Genomic DNA, 25,314 nt, shown 5'->3' with positions numbered 1-25,314 from the left:
CATGAAAACCGGTATTTATTAGAGATGACCTCATTACGATTTTCTTTTGCCAGTTTCAATTTACAATTATTTTGTTTTCTTTTTAATAAGTATAACTGAGATCATAGTATAGCATCAAGTCAGTTAAATATCTGAGATATTGATCTGGTTGGTAGTAGTGGAGGGGTTTGTTTATCACTTTTAGCTGCTTTAGTGTTGATGAACTTAACAACAGGCAAATTAGAGGGGAAACAATGAGACAACCTTCAAACAGGAATGATTTTACAAGTGGAGATCAGTGGCATTTTTCCCTCCTGATCTTTTCTGGGGGGTTTTCTCTAGTTTTGGATTTAGCTAAATTCATTGTCAGTACTGGTATCACGAGGTGAGACCCCTACAAAACCCTACAGCATCTTGCAGCCCACTGGTGTGAATGCCTCTCACAAAATAGTCAGACTTCATTTGAGTGGTCTGACATCCTCTACTGGGCCCTTTGCTCTCTGCCTAGCACCGTGGAGTCCAGTTGGCATTTTCCATAGAATACCAGAATTGGTAGGTTCACCGCTGGTATACCTGGACTTGTCAAGAATAACAGCAGGTTCACAGTGAGCACATATGACATATCTGAAAGGATCAGGAGAAGGCATGGAGAACATTATGCTGCCTGTATCATCGTTCATCGTGGCTGGTTTGGTGGTGGGTCAGCAATGGTCTGTGGAGGCATATCCATGAAGGGACATACAAACCTCTACAGTCTAGGCAACAACACCCTGACTATGATTAGGCTGAAGTCCTCTGACCCACTGTCAGACCCTATGCTGGTGCAGTGGTGCCTGTGGTCCTTCTAGTTCATGACAATGCCCAGCCTCAGGTGGTGAGAGTATGTAGACAGTTTTTGGAGGATGAAGGACTTGATACCTTTGACTAGGTCCACCCTCGCCTGACCTAAATCCAATAGAACCCCTCTGGGCCATTGTGTTTTGGTCCATCCGATGCCAGCAGGTTAAAACTCAGATTGTCCAGGAGCTCAGTGATGCCCTGATCCAGTTCTCAGCTCTGGATAGTTTCATCCAGTTTTCCTTTGTTACCTTCTTTAAAATGTCCATGTTCAGTTAGATGACGGTCATTTAAGTGTCACATATGTTTTCGTGGCGCTCTGTCCCTATGATGTACTTCAGCAAACTTTGTGTCTTGACTCACATTTGCATGACTAACACGTATAAAATTATCATGTACTGATTTATTGTAACAGTTCACCATGCTACTTTGACAGGTGCGTATTCAGTCCACCTAAAATGGAGTGAACCAGGACAGCCCAATGGTCTCATTTCCCATTATAGGCTGGTTTACAGGAAGCACCAAAAGGACCCAACGCTCAACTCAACTATTGTTACTGCTCTCACTGTAGAGGTAATCACACACACACACACACACACACACACACACACACACACACACACGTGCATGTCAGATGTCATTCATACAATAAATATAAAGAAATTTGGACTGTACCTGTGGTGCTTGTGCCATCTGTTTGCCAGTGAGGGGCCTGAAAAGACATAAACACACGCTGCCCATGGTCTGCTATTCCCAAGACCACTTCCATAATTCTGTATCATGCTGGATGCTCTAACATATCAGAAATACCAGTATGAGCATGTTTCCTGATACCAAACACACACACATATACAAACACCTTCATTCCCATATATATGCATATCATACATTAACAGCTGCCATCTACTCTCAATGTGAACTGGCAGCTCAGCCTGCAGACTGAGTTCACCCAAAAGCTGCAATGAGATATTTGCCAGCACTTGCTGGCATCCCCTATCCACCATACATCTATACGTGTGTGTGTGTGTGTGTGTGAGTGTGTGTGAGTGTGTGTCTGTCTATAATATAATAATCTGTCTGTCTAAAAATAAAAATTAATTCAAGAGCAACCAGGTTTTAGATAGCTGGGTTACTTACCACACATAGGAGTGAGTTGTGGTTTAATTCCCAGCTGCCCAGACCTGCATGTCTTTCTCCATCTTCCTGTTTTTATGCACTTCCCAGTCTATAGACACGAATACCACAAAATAATCTTTAGGAAGAAGCTAAAATATAAACAACTTGAAAACATTTTAACATAAAATTTTGTATAAAAGGAACAACAGAAGGAAGGAGAAAAAAACACAGTATCCACAGACTGAACGAATATGGTCAACATTAAAGCAACAAGAGAACAAAGACGTATATAGCTGCTAAAGAAGAATGAAAAGAGCTAGAATGAGTGAGATGAAAAAGAGAAGGGGAAGGGATAAAAAGAGAGTAAATGAACAAGCGGGGAATGAGACAGAGTGATAGATAGGAAGGTAAGGAGGAGAGCAAAAGAGAGACAAGGTAGAAGTATAGATCTATATTCTGTCCATATGTGTGGCCTCTTCTCCCTCTGTGACCTTTGGCTTGTCACTCATAATTAATACAAGATGTAAATGGAGACCTTTCACCTTCTCATTGATATGGAACACTCTGTGTTTGTGTGTGCCTGTGTGAGATTGTGTGTGTGTGTGTGTGCAGGAGGCTCATTGACATGGCATAGACTTATTTTGGTGGCGGTCATTTGTCACGCAGTTGTCTTCACCACATGCACTGCGTTGTTTAGGAATACACAAAGAGTGTGAAAATTAGAAAGCCTTTAGCTGATTCAGGAAGAGTAGACTTTATCTGAAGGATTAAAATTTGGGTTTTGACTTTGTTCGCTTTAGCATCGTTAATCAAGGATTCGATGGCAAAAAAAGTGCCTAAGTCAGGGGTGTCCTGTGGGACAGAACCAGCCTGTTAAAAAGTAGAGTCCAGCCCATTGGATGGCTTTGCAAACTTTGTTTCTTGACACAGAAACAATCACATCATGAGAATGTCTGAAATGTTAAATTTATCCAACCCAGATGTCTGAATCTTTATTAGTTTTAGAGCCTTCTGACTGACAAAATCATTCCCTGACATAATACACCAAAAATACGTTGTTGGGTCAAAGATCTGTGTTGAGGTGTGTCTTCAATTTGCAACAATTTGTGTAGTGTTTTTGTATTGTATAGTTGCAGCATCTATTTATACTTCTAACATTAAAAGAAATGTAGGTTCCTCTGTCTTTATTTTACTATTTAGTTTTCACCCCTCAGCTGTAAAAGACTGATGGGTATTGGAATCTTATTGACCTTGATCTCAAGGTCAAAGGTCAAGTTTTCTGAAAGTCTTGTGAACGCAACATCTCGAGAAGAAAATCACTGCTGGATCTTCTAGGAGGCTGAGTTGTAGCACTGGCAATATTTTTTTCACAACATTGAGATTTAATTTAGATTAAATCAGGTTGATCTAAAATAAGTTTGACAGCCCTGCTAGATTAATTGTAAAATATGGGTCATAACATTAATGTGAAGCACATGAACAGCTTATATTTTGTTTTCCTATTAAACAGTCACAAACCAGTCTAGCACTTCTCCCTCTAATATTTTGTTTCAACCCTTAATTAAGTTTTTTTCCTCTAAAAACGGGATCCAGTCTTTCACACTCTTCATCCACTTCAATTTCTTTTGTGCATGTAGTAATTGTGCATATGTGCGTGTGTGTGTGTGTGTGTGTATCCATTTGGTATGTGTCTATTTGTGTGTGTATTGATCTCAGGCTGGGCTGGGAACCCTGCTCTGTGCCAGCTTGGCTGATTAATGGGGTCGTCATGGCAATCGGACGGAATGAGGGTACGAAGCGCAGGCGGCCTGCCTCGCTAGACACCTACATGCCGCCTGGCACACACACTGTCTCGCGCGCACACAGAAATTCACTCTCCATGCTTTACACCTTTCTGACAAACATGCTTGTCACTCATTCTACCCTGTCAGGTTGTTTTTATTGCACGGTGCTTCATGTTTTGGTTTTGGTCGGGTTTTTTTGTTCTCCTTCTTTTCTCTCAAGCTTCTCCTTCTTTGTGTTCACGTGCTATTGCTACTGCTTCTTTTTTTGACAATATCACTTGAGATTCTGGCCACCGCTAATCATTTTGCTCTCAATAGCTCTGGACAAATGCTTCATCGAGCAGATAAAACTCTATTTTCGCTTCGTGTTCAAGCTTTCCACCTCAAACCTCTCTCACAGCTCACTTCTTTTTCTTCTTCTGATCACATCTGTCACTATTTTAACCTCTTCTGCTTTTTTTCTGTCTGTTCCTGTGCGTTTTCTTCTTCATAACTTCCAGTCTCTTCTGTGGCTGATTTTCTTGTTTCTCTTTGCTGTCTCAACATCGTCGTTCACCTTACTCTTATGTCTTAATTTCCCCAGCTCGTCTCTCCACTCTGCCCTCGTCTCTTTCCAGTTTTACTACCTCTTTTATGCCTTTCACCCTTCAACCCTTCTGTATCGCACTCTTTCTTTAGCTACTTCCCATACTCCCTTTGCCCCTCCTTTTCCTCTTTTTCCTGTATTTCTCTCGTGTTTCCCTGCCTACCAACTCCCTCTTTCTCCTCCTTTACTCTGCTGTCCTTTCCTCCCTCCCTTGGCTATTCCAGATGTTACACTGTGGCCCTTGGGATCGCTGGTGAAGAGAGACCACAGGCATATGTGTATTCAAATGTGTGTGTGTGTGCATTACTTTGTGTGCATACATATGTTTGAATATGGTTGTGTGTGCTTGTGCGCACGCACAACATTTCTGTTTGTGTGTGTATAATGCAACAGTGTATGTGAGTGTGTGCGCGTGTGTGCTGTATTAATACATCCCATTGATCAGAGCAGGACCCCTGACAGTCATCATCCCTGAGAACCATCTGGCCGACGCCTGACGCTCCCTCACCCAAACAGAAGCTGACACCCTATTAATCTGCTACCGCCATGCATACATACGTGTGCGTGCGTGTTTCTGTGTGTGTGAATGAATGAATCTGTGACAGTATGTGGAAGAGACTGTGTAAAAGGTTATGTGTTGCGTACACGTGAACATTTTTTCCATGTCTGTGTTTCTGCGTACATGCTTGTGCATGTCTGTGCTCCACAACTCCACACCGTGCACACACATACGGAGGTATACACGCACCACTCTGCCATCCGCCAACAACAGCCGGCGCTGAAGGGAGCTGAAGGGTGCTTGGAAATTAAGGTTATTACACAAATTGAGCCATATGGTCTAAATATTTCAGAGCTGAAATTTACTAGGCAATAAAAATGGCCCCTACCTCGGTAATGGTGTAAATTACAGCTTAACCACCAGCGCTAATGATGTCCTTCTGTACGCCCCGTAACCAACCGTACATGAAGGACACATTGTTTAAAAAATACCCCAGGAAAAGCGAGGGAGAGAGAGGAAAAGGGAAGAAGGGATGGGGATAGATGGGGAAGGATGAAGTGAAGGGGGGTAAGGAGGAAGTAAAAGAACTGAAGGAAGACAAGACTGAGGGAAAGAGAAATAAAGAGAGGATTGCAAGAAAGTAAGAAAGTGATTAATATAGAGAGTGGAGAAACAGAGAGAGAGAGAGAGCTAGCAGCATGTTTACAATCTGTTAGTTTACCATTAAGAACCCGTCAGAGAGTGTGGGACAGCGAGGGCCAGCCGGCGAACTGTGTCTTAAAGCCGATATGAGGTTTCACAGGGTGTGTGGGTGGGTGTGTGTGTTAGGTATGCCGTCAGCATGTGTGTATTTAGGCATGCATAGTTGGAGAAAAAGGATGGACGGGTTATCAGAACATGCGGTGTGTTTGTCTCCAAACATGTTGAATAATACATTACAGGTCGAAAAAGTAACGGCCCTAAACTCCTGATGTGAGTATGTTCTATGAATTCAATAGTTTAGAAATATTTAAGCATTTCAGTACGTTGGCACGGAGTTTGAGATTAAAGTATCAGTTTGCAAGGGAGTTCTTAGGTCAGTGGTTCCCAGCATAATCTAAAAGGTCTCCCCTTGATCAACATGACCACCCGTTTGTCCAGTACTTGGAGAGTACTCTAGTTATTTCATTGATTATGTTTTATGAGCATTTTCAACGGTATATTTATTATTTTTAGCTTATAATTTCAACTGTCAATCTGTAAATTTAGCTAACAATTTCCTGTACTAATTATTGGCTACTTTCAGCTAAAAAATGACAGCTTACTTTTTAAAAATGTTAGCTACCTGTTTATCTAGTATGTTTAGCTAACAGTTTCTTTTTGTTTATCTCATTAAACTAACAATGCCTGCTTTTGGCAAGATATGTTAGCCATTTTTTCACTTTTGGACATTTATTCATATATTTGAATCATATTCATTAACTTTCTCTGCCTATTACAAATAGGCTTTCTTTTAGTTAACTGTTAACGTTTCTGCTCCAATCTGTTTAGGTCAACTCAGCTCCTCAGGTAAAATGAAAATGTAAGTTTTTGGGCTAAAGCTCCACAGGATCCCTGGACTGTTCTGTGTTGTGCTCTTCCCAGCTAATATTTAAAGCAAGCATTTGAATGCAATAGGTTTAGCGTCACCAAATGGAGGCTTACTTCCTGATTGTCATGTAGAAGATAGAATCTGAAGCACAGGATTCACCTCTGCTTACACTTTATAAATATAGAGGAAGTTCAGAGATTAGCTAGGTCAGCTTAACATAAAGACCAAGCAGAAGAATCAAGCTGATTTGGCTCCTAGTAACAAAAATAGCCTACCAACATTTGTAACACTCACAAATTAAACCTTTCGACTTCCTTTGTATATTTATCTCTAAATCCAAGTTAAAAACAAATAACCTTCTCTCTCGCAAAGTGGCTTTGAGACGGTAGTGACTTTTAGGTCTCCAGTTTGACCTTAAATTTGCAACAAGAGAAGCAAATAAACTCTTTAAGATTCGTTCTCAGTCCATGTATCAGGGAAACAAAAAAAACCCACAGTTACGTGAAAGGCTAACAGTACCTTACGTGCCTGACCTCTTATGATATGGGGCTGTTCTTTAATGTGTATGTGTTACACGTTTTCCAAAGTAACTGTCCAGTTAAGTTTCTCAGCCACCGTCATGCAAAGAAAAGATTTTCCATCTTACTGCAGTTTTAATCTTGAAAGGGTATACTTTTATTCAATTAATGTAGAAGATATACAGATGTTCATACATGATGATAAATCCACAAACATATAAGTTACATACAAACGGGCAAAAAACTTTACTTGTTGCATTTAACCCTCCCTTAACTTGCTGCTCAGCAATCTTTTTTGCATCACTTTAACCATAACCTAGCAAAAGAATGTGGCAGAATAGGGATAACAAGGCTTTGCCCTTGCTCTCAGTGACACCCTTTAACAAATGAGGAAGACAAAAGAGAGGAGGGAAGAGAGAAACGCAGAGCTGAGTGTGCAGAGAGTGAGGAGAGAGGGATGAGGAGGTTAAGAGAGGAGGAGGAGACAGGTGAAGTGAGGAACAAAGGATTAGAGGAGAGAATAAGGAGACTCATATGCAGAGTTTGTTAGGCCCTCGGCCTATCAGACCTCTTAGTTAGAGGTCTCCATCTCTGATTGGAGGGCTCTCAGCATTCTGCATAAACAGCCAAATAATCAGGCTGCAACACTCCCTCCTCTCCTTTCTGCAATCTTTGTTTCTACTCGTGTTTTTTTTTTTTGGCAGCTCCTCCCTCTATCATTCCACACTGCCCATTCCTTCATCGTTGCATGTCCATCTGGAGTTTCTCTGTTTCTGTGTAAAATTACAGTTTTTATCTTATGCTCATCCACAATGCTTGCCCCTTCATTCCCTCTTCTTCTAGCTTCCTCAAGTGATTTTTTTTTCAAGTGAGTTTATGTTCTTACTTCCCTATCTCTTCCTGCTCCGTCGCTCCTACACACACACCCTCTTTCGCTGGGTAATGATAGGTTGGTGTTATTGTGTGTCTGTCTGTGAAGAGGCCACACCACCCAGTGTAGTACTCTCCACTTTGAATGGGTGTTTAGTGCTGCAACCACAATATGATGGTCATCACTTTAAAGGAATGCTGAGAGGGTGCGAATGCGTGAGAAAAAGAGAAAAGGACTTGCTATATTTGTGATTACTGAGTCCATTCAAATCTGGCGAGGAGCATGTGGGAGTGTGACGAGTAACTGAATATTTGTGTTTGCTTTGGAAGTGGGAACTATTTAGTTTTGAGGAGTCCTTCCTACCTCTCTGATGCTGTCTCCCACCATGGGCATATATATTTGACACTTAGCATAATGTCTATCGATTGGTAGGGAAAAGATGGCGGGGTTGCCAAAAAGCCTGTAGGATGTTTGTGATTCTGGTCAGTCTGCTGTCTCCATAAAGTGGATTTTTAAAATGCTCCCATTCACCTCGCAACAAACAATCATTTCATTACTTTTGATGTTTTTTTGTAAAGTTGCGATAAAGAAATATTTTTTCCCGAAACATCCTCCAGATTAATTATTATTATGTTTGCCATCAACAACGATCCCCTCATTTAAGATTGTGTGTACAAAAAAATATTTTTTACTTTTTTTCCCTTTTTTTTTTAACTAGCTTTAAAACATAAAACAAGAGACATTTTTCTGTTGCCTCGTCTTATGGAATAAAGCTTAGCTGAAAAATATACTCATTAACAGGCTCTCTTATTTTAATTTCACAAGAAATCTGTGGATTTTTAGCATGCTGACCATTACTCATTATAATTTGTCCACTGGTCTTTGGCTGCATCACACACACAAATATAAACACGAGCACACACAAGAATATATATACACACTAAATATGCTGTTCCTGGGGTCCAGAGATGCCAGAGCCAATCACGAATGTCTGTGTGAAGTGGGCATGCCTGTTCCAGACCCCTGCAGTCCCTCTCTACATCTGTGCTGGCCACAGACATAACACATGCCTAATGGCCACTCCGTGTGTCTGTGTGGTGTGTTTGTGTATGAGTGTGTTTGTGTACGTGTCGCACAAAGGTCTCTATGTGTCAGGGTTTGTCTAACGCACCCTGACTAGCAGGGACACCCATGCAGGGCATTTTGCAAACAGACACAGGGCAATTGTTCCAGCAGCATTGAATTAGGCATGCACGCATAAATATGCACACACACACACACAAACTTGGCTTGAGAGCTTGGCATGGGGTGCAAGAGATCAGTGTGTGGTGTACTGGCTCACCTCAGAAACCTCTGAAAACAATTACTGCTCTCACAGGGCTGGTCAGGGCACAGCTTGTACTAATAGGCTGGACAATTGAATTGAATTGAATGGAACTGAACTGAATGAGATGAAGTGATTTGAGCTGAATTAAGATCATTTAAGTCAAATCTGATGTTAACATGTTTTATCACATACATGAAAGAAGTAAGACACACAATAAAAAAGCTGAAACAGCGTGGTGCTTTATTATCTCTGCAGGAATTAATATGACTGAGCAGAGAGGCCAGAGAAGGCCTGTGGAGACAAACATCCTAAAGGCAGACCAGTTGGACCCCATTCATCTGTCACTAGGCATTGTTCTTTGATGTATCTTCTTGGGCGCTCATCTTACTTTTACCTATTCTTGTATCATGCGTGGGTTCGATACATGGAGTGAAATGGAGTGTTTGTGTATGTGCATGCATGTGTGTAGCCATATGCTAATGCTGGTCTGTCTCTCTGTCTCTGTCTCTCTGCGGGGCCTAGAACTGTGGCCTTTGTGAGATAATCAGCATAATTCTTTTGACAAATACACATGGTTATTCTTAATTAGTATCACACACTGTCCCCCTGGCTGCAGCATGCCTCTCTACCTGAATATCACGCATACCCACAGATGTGCAGTCTCACACACACAGACATGCGCGTGAACAGTTCTCGGGACACATTGGTACAAAACAAGATGCTTCTACATGTGGCCTTACTGGAGTACATGCGCACATACATACAGATACCAGTACATGTGCACATGGTTTAAGGAACACACATGCAGGCTGGCACTTTAATTTAGGAACGGGAAGAGTCCCACAGTCCACAGGGCCTCTTCTTTAGCTCACACACACACGGGAGAAGTCAGAAGAAAGATACAGAAGATTGAATAGATTGCTTCTTTGCCCTCAATGTTAAGTTGTGTTGAACCATGTAAGATCCAAGAGCTCTTTAATGTATAAATTAGCAAGACCTCTTCCTTTCTTTTCTCTTCTTTCCTGATCATTGTCTCCATTTCTGTACTTCTGTCTTGTTTACGCTGCCTCCCTGTCTCTCTTTCTTTCTCTTGACCTCCCTTTCCCCCTCTCTGTTCTTTTGCATTTTGTATGATTAACTGGTGACTTTGATCATCCGCACACATATGCACTAGCCCATGCAGACTGAATTTAGCTTGACAAGAACCTTTTCCTTTCATATCTTCAATTGCAGCTTCCCCCGTGGTCCTTGAGAGGTTGGCTGTGAGTTTGGGTGGTTTTTGTTGGCAGTTTTACTTCTACAGTATGTAGAAGTACAGGTGTAATACTTCATTGTTTCACAAAGTGGAATACTTTGTATTTTGTAATGCACTTGATACATGCAGATTACTTACCATTTGGAAGCTGGCCCAAACATTGAGGTGAGATCATAAATATCTATTGCTGAACTGGAAGAAGCAGGTTGGGAACTACAATCCCAGCTGTATGGTTTTCAGTATTTCCATATATGTGCTCCCACTGATTTATCTAGTGGATTAAATTAAATTAACCTGGTAACTTTCAGTTCATGTCACGATTTATTTTGTAGTTTTTCCATGTATGCCATTGCCTACGCATCGTCAGATACCTTAAAAGTATTTGCTTGGTGTGGTTGTGTTTGTCTTTGTGTGTCTTTGCACGCTGTGTGTGTATGTGAAAGTGCATGTATGAGAGAGGAATAGTTATTGAGGGAGCTGTTAATGTAATGTAATAGTTGTGTGTTTCAGTGCTACACCGTTTGATTACAGCCTGTCTGCGTGCCTGTGTGTGTGAATTTCACAGTGCTTGATTGTTGAGTGTGTGCGTGTGATGTAGCGAGCAGGCCGTTAATGTGGTGTGTTTCAGTGATAAAGTGTTTGAATGTATTGCCATCTAGAGGCATGTAGCAGAGTCTCCACGCTCCTATAAAATCTGCCAGCGCCAGATGCTGCTATTGACAATGTGCATATGTTAACCGCTTTATAGGCCACATGCCTCACATATTTCACTGGCTTTTAAAGTAGAGAGATCTCTCATTCCTGCTCACTTAATCTGTCTCTCCCTTTTGCCACATCTATCTTTTTTTTTCTCACCCGCTTTAGCTTTCTCCCCTCTTTTTCTACTTCACTCACTCTCCATGTCTTACTCTTTCTCTCACCCCCCTTCCTCTGTCTCACCTTCTTTTATTTGCTTCATCAGTTATTAACTTACTCACCTCTTACTTTTTCTCTTCTAACTCTCTGCCCTACATTACTCTACTGACACATACTTTTTTTTTATTCCACTGTCTTTTTTTCCTTTGTCTCCATTTCTCTCTCCCACCACCCGTTTCTCTTTCTATCTCTTCCCATCCTTTCCCCACCCTTTCTCGCTCTGTCCCTCCCTCTCTCTGTCTACTGAGAAGTGCTGTGATTTGCAGGAGGATTTAGCTTGTGTCTAGGTGTCTAGGGGCTTATTAATCCTATTTTACTGTGGATGAAAAATATGTTGGCTTCCAGACATGAAAACAGTGAATACATGCATTCTGGTTGTTGTTCAGACAGTTCATCCTTGGTGCCAAGCTACGGTGATTTGTCTGGGTTTTCATTTGACTCAGTTTGAATCTGAGTCTTTTTGATCCCTTTGACGCTGCATTGAAGTGGGTTACCAGTTAATCTCTTTACATATGCTCGGTTATGTGAAAGCATACAGTCCTGAACAGACAATTTTAACTGCAGACTCAACTCTTGAAAGAAATGTAATCTCCTGTGTTGTATATCCACACAAATATGTTCACACGCACACTGAAAAACATCACTCTCATACCTGCTTCAAAGCGCACAGTCATAAACAAACACAAAATCAAACAGGCAATGCTACATCTTGGAGCCTGGTGCTCCCAGACTACCATGTCATCGCACGCTAGGGCCTTTTGAAACAACAGTGTGTCTCTTATCAATTAGTAAATGGTGTTCCCTCTGTATCACACACACGCATACACACTGCCCCTGTGTCTGCCAGGGTGTTGGGCTAGGTCCCACTGCCTAAAGCTACTGGCAGACATCCTGTGCCTGTGTCTGTTTGTGTATGTGATATGAAAGGGTGCATGTGTGACATAAACACACAATCTGGAAGCTTTGAATTCACCCATAAGGGACAGCTGTCTGCCTGCCAGTCTCTCTCTCTCTCTCAGTCTCTGCCACTTTTCTGGTGTCTGCTTACCACTGCAGAGGATGTATGTTGAAATGTTGATATGGCAAATCCCAAGTTATGTCATCTTAGCTTGCCATTGTTTCAATGCTCCTTTTCATTCCATGTTTTAATGAGTAATGCTCTGGTTTTTATTCATGCAGGATTTGTCTGTGTAACTAATTTTGTCTCTCCCGTCTCTTGCTTTGGCTCTCTACCCACTTTCCTGTTACCCTTTATGCATCTGCCATTTTTTTCCTTCTTAACTCCTGACCAATTATTCTGTTGTCTTCATCCACTTCCCCCCACTATTCTTCTTCCCTGTTATCTCTTTCTCCAACCTTTTCTCTCATGATGTTACCTTTTTATCTCCTATCTTTTTATATCACACACTGCTCTTTTTGTCTCTCTCAGGATTCACAGCTAGAGGCAATAGTCTATGGTCTTGAACCGTACACTCAGTACAGTCTACGAGTAGAAGCTTTGAATCGGGCAGGTAGGTTGAATTTGTTGAGAAACTAATTTAAAAGATTATTTAGACCAGCTACTGAACACCCCCAGTGAATCTGTCCTGTAACTTTTCAGGCAGTGTGTCCAGTCCGTGGGTGGACATTAGGACCCTGGAGGCTTCTCCAGCTGGCCTGCCTAACTTCACAGTGGAGCAGAGAGAGCAGGGCAGGGCGTTACTACTCAGCTGGGATCCACCACAGTCTCCAAATGGAGTCATCACGGTACATCGATACACATAAGAAAATCACTGAGCATATACCAAATGGTGTAGTCCACCTTAGATAAAGTGCAATAGTAACAAGGTAGTTATGGCAATATAGCATACATAGACCCACATGTGAAAGTCCACAAGACCCCCAGAAACATGAAGCACAATATCCCAATGTAGTTTATATGTGCACAACTTCACATATTTTTTTGGTGTATGCTACATGTGCAACCTGCATCTAAAGTCAGTGCTGTTCGCATCTCCTACTTAAACCCATACGTTTTATATTTGTCTTTAAATTTCTCTTCTTTCTCTCATCTCCTTTTGCAGATGTATAACTTGTACAGTGAGGGGAACCTAGAGTTCAGTGGTTTGTCACGTAGTTTCCTTTTTCGGCGTTTGGAGCCATGGACCGTTTATACGCTGACTCTTGAAGCTTGTACCTCAGCAGGCTGCACACGCAGCCCTCCTCAGCGCATTGCCACAGCAGCAGCACCACCTGCTTCCCAGTCTCCCCCTAGGCCTTTCTTTGTTGGCTCAGACCAGGTGTCACTTACCTGGGGCCCTCCTTCTCAACCCAACGGGCCAATTAAAGAATATTTCTTACTTGGGAGGCGTTTGGAAGAAGAAGGGAGTGGGAGAAGTAAAGAAGAGGATATTGAAAGGGGGAAAGTAGGTGAAACTCTTAAAATGTCTAAATTTAGAGTCAATCTGACCAGTTGTAGGAGGGCTTGGTAGAATATACTAGTGGTCCCAGTTTATAAAATCTTGTTTTATGTCCTGTTTTTTATTTATATATATTTAAAAAAATATCACAATTTACAAGGTTAACAATTAAAATGCATTAATATTGTGCTACCAACAGATCCTCTTCAGAGAAGCATCCCCACAACAGGCTGAAACCTACTCCTTTACAGTATCTGGTTTGCGCCCATGGACACAGTATGAGTTCAGTGTCTGTACTTATAACCCAGCTGGGCACACTTGCAGCCCTTGGGTAACTGTAATGACCAGACAAGCCCCCCCTCGTGGCTTAGCCCCCCAACAGTGAGTCATCTCCAGGGCCGGCCCAGTGAGGTAGTGGTGTCCTGGACTCCTCCTTTGGAGCCTAATGGAGTACTTCAGTCTTACAGGATTAAGAGAAACAACGTCAGTTTCTCTTTCAGTTTTGACCCCACTGTTCTCAGCTACACAGACGAAGACCTCCTGCCTTTTTCAGCATACAGGTATTGCTTTATTTGTAGTTTCTGGGTAACAACTTTATAAATGTGAAGACCAAACTTCATTTTTTTTTGCTTTTGTCCACAGCTACTCAGTCATAGCCTGCACATCTGAGGGATGTATCACCAGTCCTCATACAAACATCACAACTCTAGAGGCTCCTCCTGCCATAGTGGAAGCTCCCAGAGTGGACAAAATCACATCCAATAGTATGCATGTTTCCTGGAGTAAACCAATGACACAGAATGGAGAGGTGACTCAATATGTGCTGAAACTTAACAATGAACAGGCTTATCGTGGAAGAGACCTAAATACAGTGTTGTCAGGCCTGCAGCCACATACATCATATACACTGGTTCTGCTGGCTTGTACTAGTGGTGGATGTACTGCCAGCCTCACAATGTCCACTGCAACAGAGGAAGCTCCTCCCACAGGCCTGTCTGCCCCGTCACTTAAGGTTGTGTGTTTATCTTTGACTTGTATTTAAAACCTTCATTGCCAGCGTTTATTTTCTGCTAGTGTTGGTTATTTTCTATTTTATAAATTGAATTATTCACCAAATATTAAACACAATTGGGGAATCTGCTTGATGTGCTTTAATGTTTCATTTGAAGGTTACTGGCCCAGAGTCAGTGGAGATTAGCTGGAGACCACCAGAGCACCCTAATGGCATCATCACCGGGTACGAACTCCGCCGAGATGGAGAAGTTATCTATGTTGGCACGGAGACGCATTACCACGACTTCATACTTTTGCCAAGCGTGGAATACAATTATGTTGTCAGGGCCAACAACAGCAGAGGCGCTGTGAGCAGCACAGTAGCCACTGCAAAGACGCATCCATCAGCTCCGTCTGGTGTGGGTCTCCCAACATTAACACCTGTAGGACCAAACCAGGCAAGTCGTCATTTATTTAGTCATTGTGAGTGAGAGCTGAATCAAGATCTTGTTAATGAAAGTTTTTTATGCTGTTCTTTATCTTACTAGGTGAGAGTAGAGTGGCAACCTCCAGCCCGTCCTAATGGAGACCTAGTGAGTTACACTGTTTATCAAAGAGATCCAGTCCAGCTCAGCATCATCAGCAGTGATTTCACTCCACAAGATGGTGCCTTCTCAGAAAGACACACTATTCTTCATGGGCTGGCTCCTTACCACAGGTCAGTCAGTCTCTACCACTCGCCAACCTTTAGGCAGTAAAACATATTTATTTATTATTATCACTGTGTTTTTAGATAAAGTTTGACAGGTAGATATATGCTGAATGTAGCATTTGCTGGTGTTATATTTCTTTTTTTGCCCCAAATTGGTTGCAGAAATGTTTAGCAACCCAGTTTGACATTTCAATGGACAATGTTAACAGTAAAACTTCAAAAATTTTCACAACTGAGGAAATCATATACAACCGATTAGTCGCTACAAGGAGTTTTCACTTTGTTTTACTTTACAAAAAAAAAAAGAATAATTTAAAATTCTAAGAATCTATTATGTTTATTTAAGTCTCTATATTATTATTTACGTTCACATGGACAATTAAGCGTACAAACCACAAAACAAAAAACTTGTATGGTGTAATGTGAAATGGACAGAATCAATGATGGTGGCTTTTCAAAGCAGGAAATCAAAAAGAAAGAAAGAAAGGCAACTTTTAACTTTTTAACAACAGTGTGGATCCACCATTGTACTATGTATTCCTGAGTAAGGCTGCATGTGCAGTTGGCTGGCTATTTCTTCGTACACGTAATGTGTGTGAACCCACAGGATTCAAAAAATGTGAGCTCATCAGCCTTTTCTATATGACGTCTCCATGTTAATGTTCTGCTTGTCCCGTGTTACTGTTTTCTATTTGTGGGCAGGTATGAGGTGAGGGTGGAAGCTTGCACAGCACTAGGTTGTTCCTCCAGTGACTGGTCATCTATACTCACGCTGGAGGCTCCCCCTACTGGACAGACAGCACCACTGTTAGACCTCCAACCTGACAAAGACACCAAACTACAGACCAGCTTTCTACTCACCTGGTCCCCTCCAGCTCAGCCAAATGGTAGAATCCTGTATTATGAGGTGCACCGCAGACTGGATAGTCCCACGGCCACCCACAACAGTGATGCAGCAACAGCTGTCTACAGGAATTCCTCTACTATGTGGAAAGATAATGGACTCCACCCATACACTGTATACCAGTACCAGGTATAATATTTGTTCTGGGTAGAAAAGAAGGTTTGAAAGTGTTGATAGTAGACTTTAGTAGTCACTAGAATCACAAACATAAAGTATTTGAGAGGTTTTTAACATTTTCAAATGATTTTTTTTAATATAGAGGTTGAAGGCTTGATTCTGCAGAGCATGAGTACCCTGCTTTTTGTCTTCTGCACAAGTCAGATCACGCACACGCACACATAAAGGAAAAAGACCACTCTCATGTATCAACTGGTATGACATCCATATACTCGAACACACGAGTAATCAGACAGGTGTTAAATGGAGTGGTCCATATTCATGCTGTTGTGCTTGTGCATTGGTACACTAATTGACAGGTTAGCCCTTTGGAAGCAACAATAACATTAGCATTCCTGCCTGTCAGACATATGAGCTGAGGCCAGAGAACCGGTGTAATTGATTGAGTTTGCCTGATTGTAGCACCGTCTTTATTTACGAGGGTCCTAATTTATGACATGAGGAGGGAGGGAAGGAGGAGCTTTGGGAGATGACGAGTGGGCAACAGAGCCATTAATCACTGGGCCCTCTGAGCACCCCACTTCCTGATTACCAGCCAGCCAATCGAATTAACTGTTAGCCTCCTTGGTAACAGAGCTTGTATTGGAAAGACCTTTTAATGGTGACCGCTACACGTCCCCTGAGGATTTTTCTCTGGGGGATTGGGGTGCATGAACAATGCGGCGTTGAGTATTGGTGAAGTCATGTGTTTTTTGTTTGGGGGTTTTTTTGCCCACGTAAACATAAGTGAGTGTCTCAGCGCGCATAGAAACTGTAAACATTTATAGATATTTCATCTCACCATGCGTTTCTCTGTGTTTCTAAGCACTAAGCGATGTTTTCTTAGTCAGTGTATTGATCTGTCTTTCTGTACACACTGTACCACTTACCTGTCTGTTTGTTTTACTCTCTGTCTGCCCGACTTTATTTTTTTTTAGCTGTTACGTTATGTCTGTTACCGGGACTTCATCCTTTCTCTCTCTGTGTTTCAGGCGTACACAAGGACAAGTCAGTTCAGTTTAGCACACCACAGCACAGAGAGAGAAATCATATTAGGCTAATTACACTGGGTCATAAGCTTCTATTGACAGCTTTATGCTTGGTTTTAATTACTGCCCACTTTCACACAACTTAGCCCCTTCACCTCAACTAGATGCACCCGCCAAGTAGTGCCGTCAGCCTATCAGAGCACAAAGTTTGATTCCGCAGTCCAGCCGTCCAATAAAAAGGCTGGAATACTATCTGGAAGTTTCCTGAAGTCGTTTGTTGCCATGGTGGCTCATTTGCTGCCATGGAAGCTAACAGGGTATACTTTTATTTTTTGTCTAATAAACCAAATCATGGCCCAATGGAAGAGGGGAGGACAAGAGAGGAGAGAAAGCAGTAAAAAGTCTGTAGATGATATAGGGACAAGGAGATTAGTTCTATGTTTTAGCAGTGGATCAAGGGCAAGGTGATCTGGGCTGACTTTAGCTGTGAACTTTTTCCTCCATGCTGTCTATGTGGCACAAACTTTTTAATCAAACCACAAAAACCATGCATCTCATTGAAGCTTACACTGTGTTGCTACCAGGGTAGGAAAAGGAGGTTGTTGCTGGGTAGAAGTATTTTATTGCTGCAGTTCATAATTTCTTATGGCAGCAGTAGCAAATTTGATTTATACCATCTCAAGCAACAAGTCATGTGACAGTTCCTGCGCAGGATCTAAAAATGCTGCTAAGAAAATTCATTTAGCTGATGCTATTGCTCTTTTTTTCCAGTCTGTTTAAGAAATTTTGTGTGCTTTCTTTGGTCCAAATCCAAATTTTTATAACAGTAAGAGTAAATGTGACTGGCCACAGGTAACACCGTTGCAGGAGAACATGCAATCAAGGCCATAATTAATGTACAGTAGAGAACTAATTACTTCTCAGTTCCCCTCTGTACGCTACTAAAATTTTACAACAGTACATACATTTGTTCATTTACAGTAATAATACTTAGGAACCAGTCATATTTACATATATACATACATACATATATACTTTAGGATTCGTATATGCAACATTTATCCAATTAAAGTTTCTTTTTCTTTCAGTTCTCCAGCAGTTTCTCTTTTTTCATCAGTATCAAATGATTTGTAACACATAAACACATAAAGTATCAGTATGATGTCAATAACCTAAATAAACATGATCTACTATTGTGTTTCTTTTTAAAAGATATTTGGACTTTCATTGCATTTTTCTACATATTTAGTGTATTGTTTTCAAATTCGGAGAACAGATATCTAAATATGTTTTTTGAAAATGAAGTTTACATATGGCTGCATTTTCTAATGAGTTTGTTGATTCAAAAATATAACCACTGAGCTACACCTTTTGTGTCACTTATAATAACCATGTTTTATCTAAAACATACAGTTTAATTGCAAGAGGAGAGCAGCTGCCAGTCTGAAAACACTATCAGTAAAGTGTTAATTTCACATGAAAAGTTTTTATATTCTTGAGAAATCTGTTAGCAGAGCAGGTGATGAAAGCCCAGAAGTTTGCTCTAACATATATTGTGTGTTGTGGGAAATAAGTACAATCTAAACATAATCTTATCTGTAGAACTAAACTTATCTGTATCTATATACAAAAGAACACCAAGTTTAAATTTCTCCTGATTCCTCTGTTTGCTACCCTGCATCTTGCCCACCTTTCATCCTATCTTCCTTCCCCCCCCCAATCCCCAGTCGCTCCATCCTCCATTCTTCCTTCCTCTCTCCATCTCAGTCCATCTGTGCTGTCACTTAGATCAATCAGTCTGATTGATCACGGCCTAATTGACTATTATTGAGGTTAATTCAACTCGTAACACCCCTGCATGCACATGCACGCACGCACAAATCTTGCAATCATACCCACAAACAAAAAACCCACACACACAGACACACACTTTCAACACTAAAGCTCAGACCCATCCATCTGCCTTCTGCACTACTTCTGACAGGCTACAGATGACTTACACATGCAAATCTCCACCCTGCCTGACCCTGTGCTGTGTACACCTTCTAATTATACCCAAAACAACCACACAAATAAGATTACTCTATGGTGTGTGTGTGTGTGTGTGTGTGTGTGTGTGTGTGTGTGTGTGTGTGTGTGTGTGTGTGTGTGTGTGTGTGTGTGTGTGTGTGTGACTCCTTGATGAAGGTGAAAAGTAATTGTCATGCAGATATGTTAGTGGTGAGTTGCATGGTGAAAAGGTTTTGCTCTGACTGCTGATGGTAGTTTTGATGGATGGTCCAGTGAATTGACATATAACTTTCTGTTGGTCTGGTGAATACTGGGTAATTAAGAGAAGCAGTCTTCATCATGAAGAGTTCATAAAATGCATCTTAAATCCTAATGTTTGGGGTAAATAGTCTGTGTCACATGTTCTCATTTGCTTTTATGCTTGCATAACGTGCAGACTGAAAAGTTACCACATAACTGATAAATGTGTGGTTTTATCTGACAGGTGTGGGCAGTTAATTCAGCTGGTCATTCAGCCAGTCCATGGGTGAGTGGAAGAACAGGGCCTGCCCCACCTCAGGGTGTAGGACCCCCTATTTTTCTGCACGTTTCAGCAACGTCAGCTGTAGTGGACATCCATGCTCCTGCCCAACCCAATGGGATTATTAGTCTTTACAGAGTGTTCTCACTGGACCACAACAACCACACTCTGGTAAAGAGTCTTCTACTATATTCAGTAATACATTTAATAATAACTTGTCCTTGTCATGTTAACTTAAACACATTTTACCCCCCTCTGTTCTCTCCCGGTAGCTCTCAGAGGGTACATCGCATCCGCAGACACTCCACGATTTACGTCCCTATACCCAGTACTGGGTAGGAGTGGAGGCCTGTACTTGTTATCAGGTAATAATACTAAATGTAGGGTAGGCATTATACTCAGGGTCTATACAACTGTACTCGGTCATTAAAGTTGAATACTATCTGCTAATATGTGATATCTTTGTTGATAGTCTGTGCAGAGTTTGGATGTTCTCTCTCTGTCTGTGTGGGTTATCTTCAGGTCCTTCAGCTTCAGCTGCAGACCAAAGACATGCTTGGGGTTTGGTTAATAAGGGATTCTAAATTGGCTGTAGGCTTGAGTGTTTGTCTGTCTCATTGTGTTAGCCCTGCAACAGATTGGCAACCTGTCCAGGGTGTACCCTGCCTCTTGCCCTGTGACAGCTGGGATAGGTACAAGTCGCTGTTGCCAACCTGATTTAGATAACTGGAAGAAAATGGATGGGAAATATTTATGATTACCTCACCTATTGGTCAAATTTCAAATGCCAATTCAAATACTTACATCTATTTTGCTGATTGCAAGTCATTCCAGAGTATTGTAGTTGCAAGTGAGGCCATATTTTTTAACACTTTAAAAATCTCTTCATTGTGAACCTTCATCAGTGCTGTAGCCGTGGTCCGCTGAGTGAGCTCCACACTCTTGCTGCTCCCCCAGCCCACCAGCCTCCTCCTCGCCTTGTCACCGTGACCTCCCGCTCTGTTCAGATGGAATGGGATGAGCCTTTGTCACCCAATGGACTCATCGAAAGGTAGGAGAAAATCTTGAATTACATTTTGTTCTTGAAAAGTGCCTTGAGGCAACTGAAGTTGTGATGTAACACTATATAAATAAAAATTAACCAAATGGATTTGACTTAAATAAACCTGTACTTCCTTCCTTCCTTACTTATTTGAAAAGTGCACATACAAACTAAAAGAAAGAAACCCTATGACCTTGCTTTCACTTATACTCCTTTACTCTTTGTACCCAGCTGTGAGCTTCACCTCAGATCGCCTTGCCCTCAGCCCTCCCAGCCTATACCCCTGCCTTGTATTGAAGGACCAACAGAAATCTGTTTTTTTGGTAAAAAGCGGAGCTACAATGTTACAGGTGAATATAAAGAAATATCAAGCATCAGTGAGGTACCACTGAAAAGTAACAAATACAGTAAGAAAGAATAGAAAAATCAATGTTAGGTGATTTAAAATAATATTTTTTTTATTCTGTAAGGCTTGATTATGATGGGATTTTAAAACGTTTTTCTGCTTTATGAGTTTTGTGTGACAAACACAATTAAACTGTGCAGGTCTCGAACCGTACTCCACATATGAGCTCAGAGCTGCCTGTTTTAATAACATGGGCAGCACTGCCTCCAACTGGACTACTGTCCACACTCTCAGTGAAGGTAACACATTTATTACTGCCTCAGCAGTCAGTAATATCTAGTTTTAAGAATGATAAAAAACACATTCAAATTTTCTCTTACCATCATTCTTTCTCCCTTCAGCCCCCCAGTATGTATCCCCCTTCTCAGTAGACGGTAACCTGACTGTTATTTGGCTGGACTGGACTGGCTCTTTCTCCCTGAACGGATACCTGAAGGAGTACAGCGTGACTGAGAGCCAGCTGAGGATCTATACCGGCTTCTACAGCTATCTCCATGTTCCACGCACCTCACAGAAAAGTAAGAGCAACATACAGCATACATAACACAACATGTGCAATTAGAGAAAAAATTACTAAAGCAAGCAGTAAACTCTATAAATCTTGTAAAACATTTGAATACAGAATAAACAGCTTTAAAAAAAACCTTACTAATGCATTTTGGTTGAAACTAAAAAGCTCTGATGTTTCCCATCCAATTAATTTACATTTTTTAAGCTCACTTACAAATTTTAGTTGTCGGGCCTTTGATTAGAGTAGGTATGCCGAAAAAGCTTTGAGAACTGAATAAGCTTCAATTTTAAATCTCTTTCTGTTTCAGTTTGGTCCTTTTTATGAATGTTTCTCACCCACTCTGATTTTATTTGAGTTGCATATTTTAATTAGCCCTGCAGGGGACAGAGAGGCTGGTTACCATCATCTATACATGCTTATTTTCCCACCTCATTGTAACCCAGAGTTGTTTTCTGTTTTTGTCTTTCTCTCTCTGTTCCTCTAAGCTCTGTCATTTCAGGTGACTTGTACCACAAAGAGTGGCAGTGCCAGCACTCCCACCATCAGATATAGCCCAGCCACAGGCCTTGGTAACACACACGCACGCACGCACGCACGCACACACACACACACACACATTCTTCAATGATTCAGAATCTTGTTGTCTCTCAGGTTCTGATATTGTGAAGAAAAAATATATATTAAAAATACAGATAAATCTAGAAAGCTATTTGTTTAATAACTTATTCATGTTGTTTTCTTTGTGCAGCTCCTCTTGACCCTGTAGACAGTGGTAAACAGGGTGTCAGCATGTCAGCCACACCAGTGTACTCTGAACTGTGGTTCATCCTGCTGTTAGCCCTTCTGGGTCTATTTTTGCTAGCCATACTGCTGGGCTTAGTGCTACAAAGGTAAATATGATTCTTGTAAAAGGTTTAGGGCAGCGATAGCATAGAATTTATTCTTCTCTCATGTGAAATTCAAAGTGCACTAAAATGTACAAGTTAGCATAACTTGTGCAAATAAAACACAGCACGCTTCCTGCAAACAGAATGTATTTTCTGAAACTCCCTTACAGAGCCTTGAGGAAGAATCCATCAGCCAGAGAGCGCCCTCCGCTGGTTATGCTTCAGAAGACAAGAAAAGCTGGGGGAGAAACTTACATGGTGAGAAACGGACAGGAGATGCAGCACAAAAACATAAAACGCGATTGAGAAAGAAAAAATGACATAAAGTTTGGAATACGTAAGAGGAAAAAGGAAAGAAGTAAATGAAAGATTAAAAAAAATATTAGGTTAAAAGGGTTAAAAACCCAGGAACTATAAATTCAATTTCTTAACAGGTTATCCAACTTATGGTTATCTGGGTCTGGAGTGTATCCCAGTTGTCATAGGGCAAGAGGCGGGGTCCTCACCTGAACAGGTCACCAGTCCATCACAGGGCCAGCAGAGAAATAGAACCACAGACTCTCACAGCTAATTCTGAATGACTAACAAGCATGCCTGTAGACTGGTAAATTTGGTCCACAGTAGGTGATTCATCCATCATGCACATGCACACTTTGTAAAGAAACACAGACAACAAAGAACAGATAAGCACAATACAGTATAATAAACAAATAAATTAGTTACATCGCATCATGCGAGATATCAACAGATAAAACTTCACTTTTTCTTTTTTCTGGGGTAAAAGTGCTGACCACTCCACTGCCGTGCAGCCCACTCTGAAAATGGTTTTGTTTTGTTTTTTTTACATATATGCAACTCACGTTTCATTGGTTGTGACTTTAGCACTAGATCCAAACAACATCTGTTTCATAAAGACGACTAACCATTTTTATCCACTGCTCTGTTATTTTGGTTATTCGTTATAATTATTTTTTACACCTTAATGTTTTCCATCATAATACTTTAATTTCTGTGTTTTTTTCTTTCTCCATTCTCTGTCAATCTTTCTTCCTTTATTTTTTGCTATTTATCTTCTCTGCTTCCACTTCTTTCTGTACTTCTCTGCGTATCCACTCTGTTTCCCTCCCTCTCTCTGTGTATCTCTCTCTCAGAGACCCTGTCCTGAGCTGTGCTCTAAGCATCACTCCGGCTCTGTGCTCCTCCCTGATCTTCCCACAGTAAGATTATTTTCTGTTCTTGCTCTCAAAGCCTTAAATGTTTATCTTACTGTCCCCCTGCAGTTTGACACTGTAGCAGACTGTGTTGAGATCAGCAGCGTTATACTTAAAAGCTACACTGTGTACACTGAGGTATGGGATGCTTGATTTTAAAGGGATGCCTGTCTGAGTATGTCTGCCTTGCTTGTGTAAGCATGCTTTGTGTGTGTGTGTCTGTGTGTCTGTGTGTGTGTGTGCATGTTACACACTGTCATATGACAGTGGTTGGCTTGTTGTGGTGTGTGAAGGTCTCTTGGTCTGTCCTCAGTACAATGTTGACTTTCTTACATGTAATGAATAAAATAATCATTGGAAAAAAAAATTGCAGCAAAGAACGTAAAATCAGCAACTGAATATTGTGTCATAGTGTCTCTTAATGGCTTTATGACTCCAGCAAAATTACACCTACAGCAACTGCTCAGCCATGGAAACCCATGCCATGAAGCTTATGCCATACAATTCTTTCTGCTGATGTTAGTGCCATAGGAGGTGGGGAACTTTGCATACTCTATCACTGAGCTGCTACAGTTCTTTAACACTTCCACTGCAATAATACCACTGACAGCTTCTGATGTCTAAGAGGGAAGAAATTTCACAAACTGACTTGTTGCAATGGTGGCATCCTGTTACAGTAAGATGCTGGAATTGAGAAAACTCTTAGAATAACAAATTGTCACAAAAATCTTTATAAAGGCAGACTGCAAGGTTAGATGCCTGATTTTATACACCTCTGAAAATGGGACTGAAAGCAACCTAATTCAAAGATTAGAGGTCTGGCACAATATTTTTGGCTATATGGTGTAATACCAACAAACTCCCATGTGTTTATTCCTCCCACAATAAACATATTCAGCTGATTTAATTTCACTCCTTGTTTTTCCTTTGTTATCCACAGGAGCTGCTGTGGCTCCTAATAAAAAAGAAATCCATACCATTGAATATTAGATCTAGAAGTATTCTCTAAGTATGTGATTTGTATTATAGGCTTTACACCCCAGAAACACACATCTGGTCTTTTAAATCAGCCTCTGAATAAAACTCTACTCCTCAGGGTCTGACAGACACAAAGATAGTGAGCAGCAACTCACAGTTCAGCCCCATCTCTGTGCTGCGGGTTCCCAGCCAAGCAGACCTCAGCCAGGCCTACTCCCAGCATTCCTTGCACCGCAGTGTAAGTCAGCTAATTGACAGGAAGTCAATGATGATGGAGGAAGGAAGCTGGGACAACCCACTGGCACACGATTCTGGACTGGTGAGTATGGAGTTATGTTT

General features: G+C 41.3%; 1 protein-coding gene across 1 annotated transcript in view; it reads left to right on the top strand.

The window, feature by feature from the left end:
• Positions 1-25,314, top strand: part of ush2a (Usher syndrome 2A (autosomal recessive, mild)) — a 208,171-nt gene that overhangs the window by 180,218 nt on the left and 2,639 nt on the right. Inside the window, 21 exon segments of the mRNA XM_025907082.1 lie at positions 1,253-1,389; positions 12,687-12,768; positions 12,858-13,003; positions 13,321-13,662; positions 13,856-14,024; positions 14,027-14,216; positions 14,299-14,668; positions 14,826-15,107; positions 15,198-15,367; positions 16,064-16,394; positions 19,905-20,111; positions 20,213-20,305; positions 20,846-20,991; positions 21,214-21,332; positions 21,529-21,627; positions 21,730-21,906; positions 22,385-22,468; positions 22,648-22,789; positions 22,957-23,044; positions 23,938-24,003; positions 25,094-25,294. Of these exon segments, the coding sequence (XP_025762867.1) occupies positions 1,253-1,389; positions 12,687-12,768; positions 12,858-13,003; positions 13,321-13,662; positions 13,856-14,024; positions 14,027-14,216; positions 14,299-14,668; positions 14,826-15,107; positions 15,198-15,367; positions 16,064-16,394; positions 19,905-20,111; positions 20,213-20,305; positions 20,846-20,991; positions 21,214-21,332; positions 21,529-21,627; positions 21,730-21,906; positions 22,385-22,468; positions 22,648-22,789; positions 22,957-23,044; positions 23,938-24,003; positions 25,094-25,294 (3,641 nt within the window).

The sequence above is a fragment of the Oreochromis niloticus genome, linkage group LG1 (assembly GCF_001858045.2).
Source record: "Oreochromis niloticus isolate F11D_XX linkage group LG1, O_niloticus_UMD_NMBU, whole genome shotgun sequence".
Lineage (NCBI taxonomy): Eukaryota > Metazoa > Chordata > Actinopteri > Cichliformes > Cichlidae > Oreochromis > Oreochromis niloticus.
This window is presented reverse-complemented; position numbering and strand designations above follow the sequence as displayed.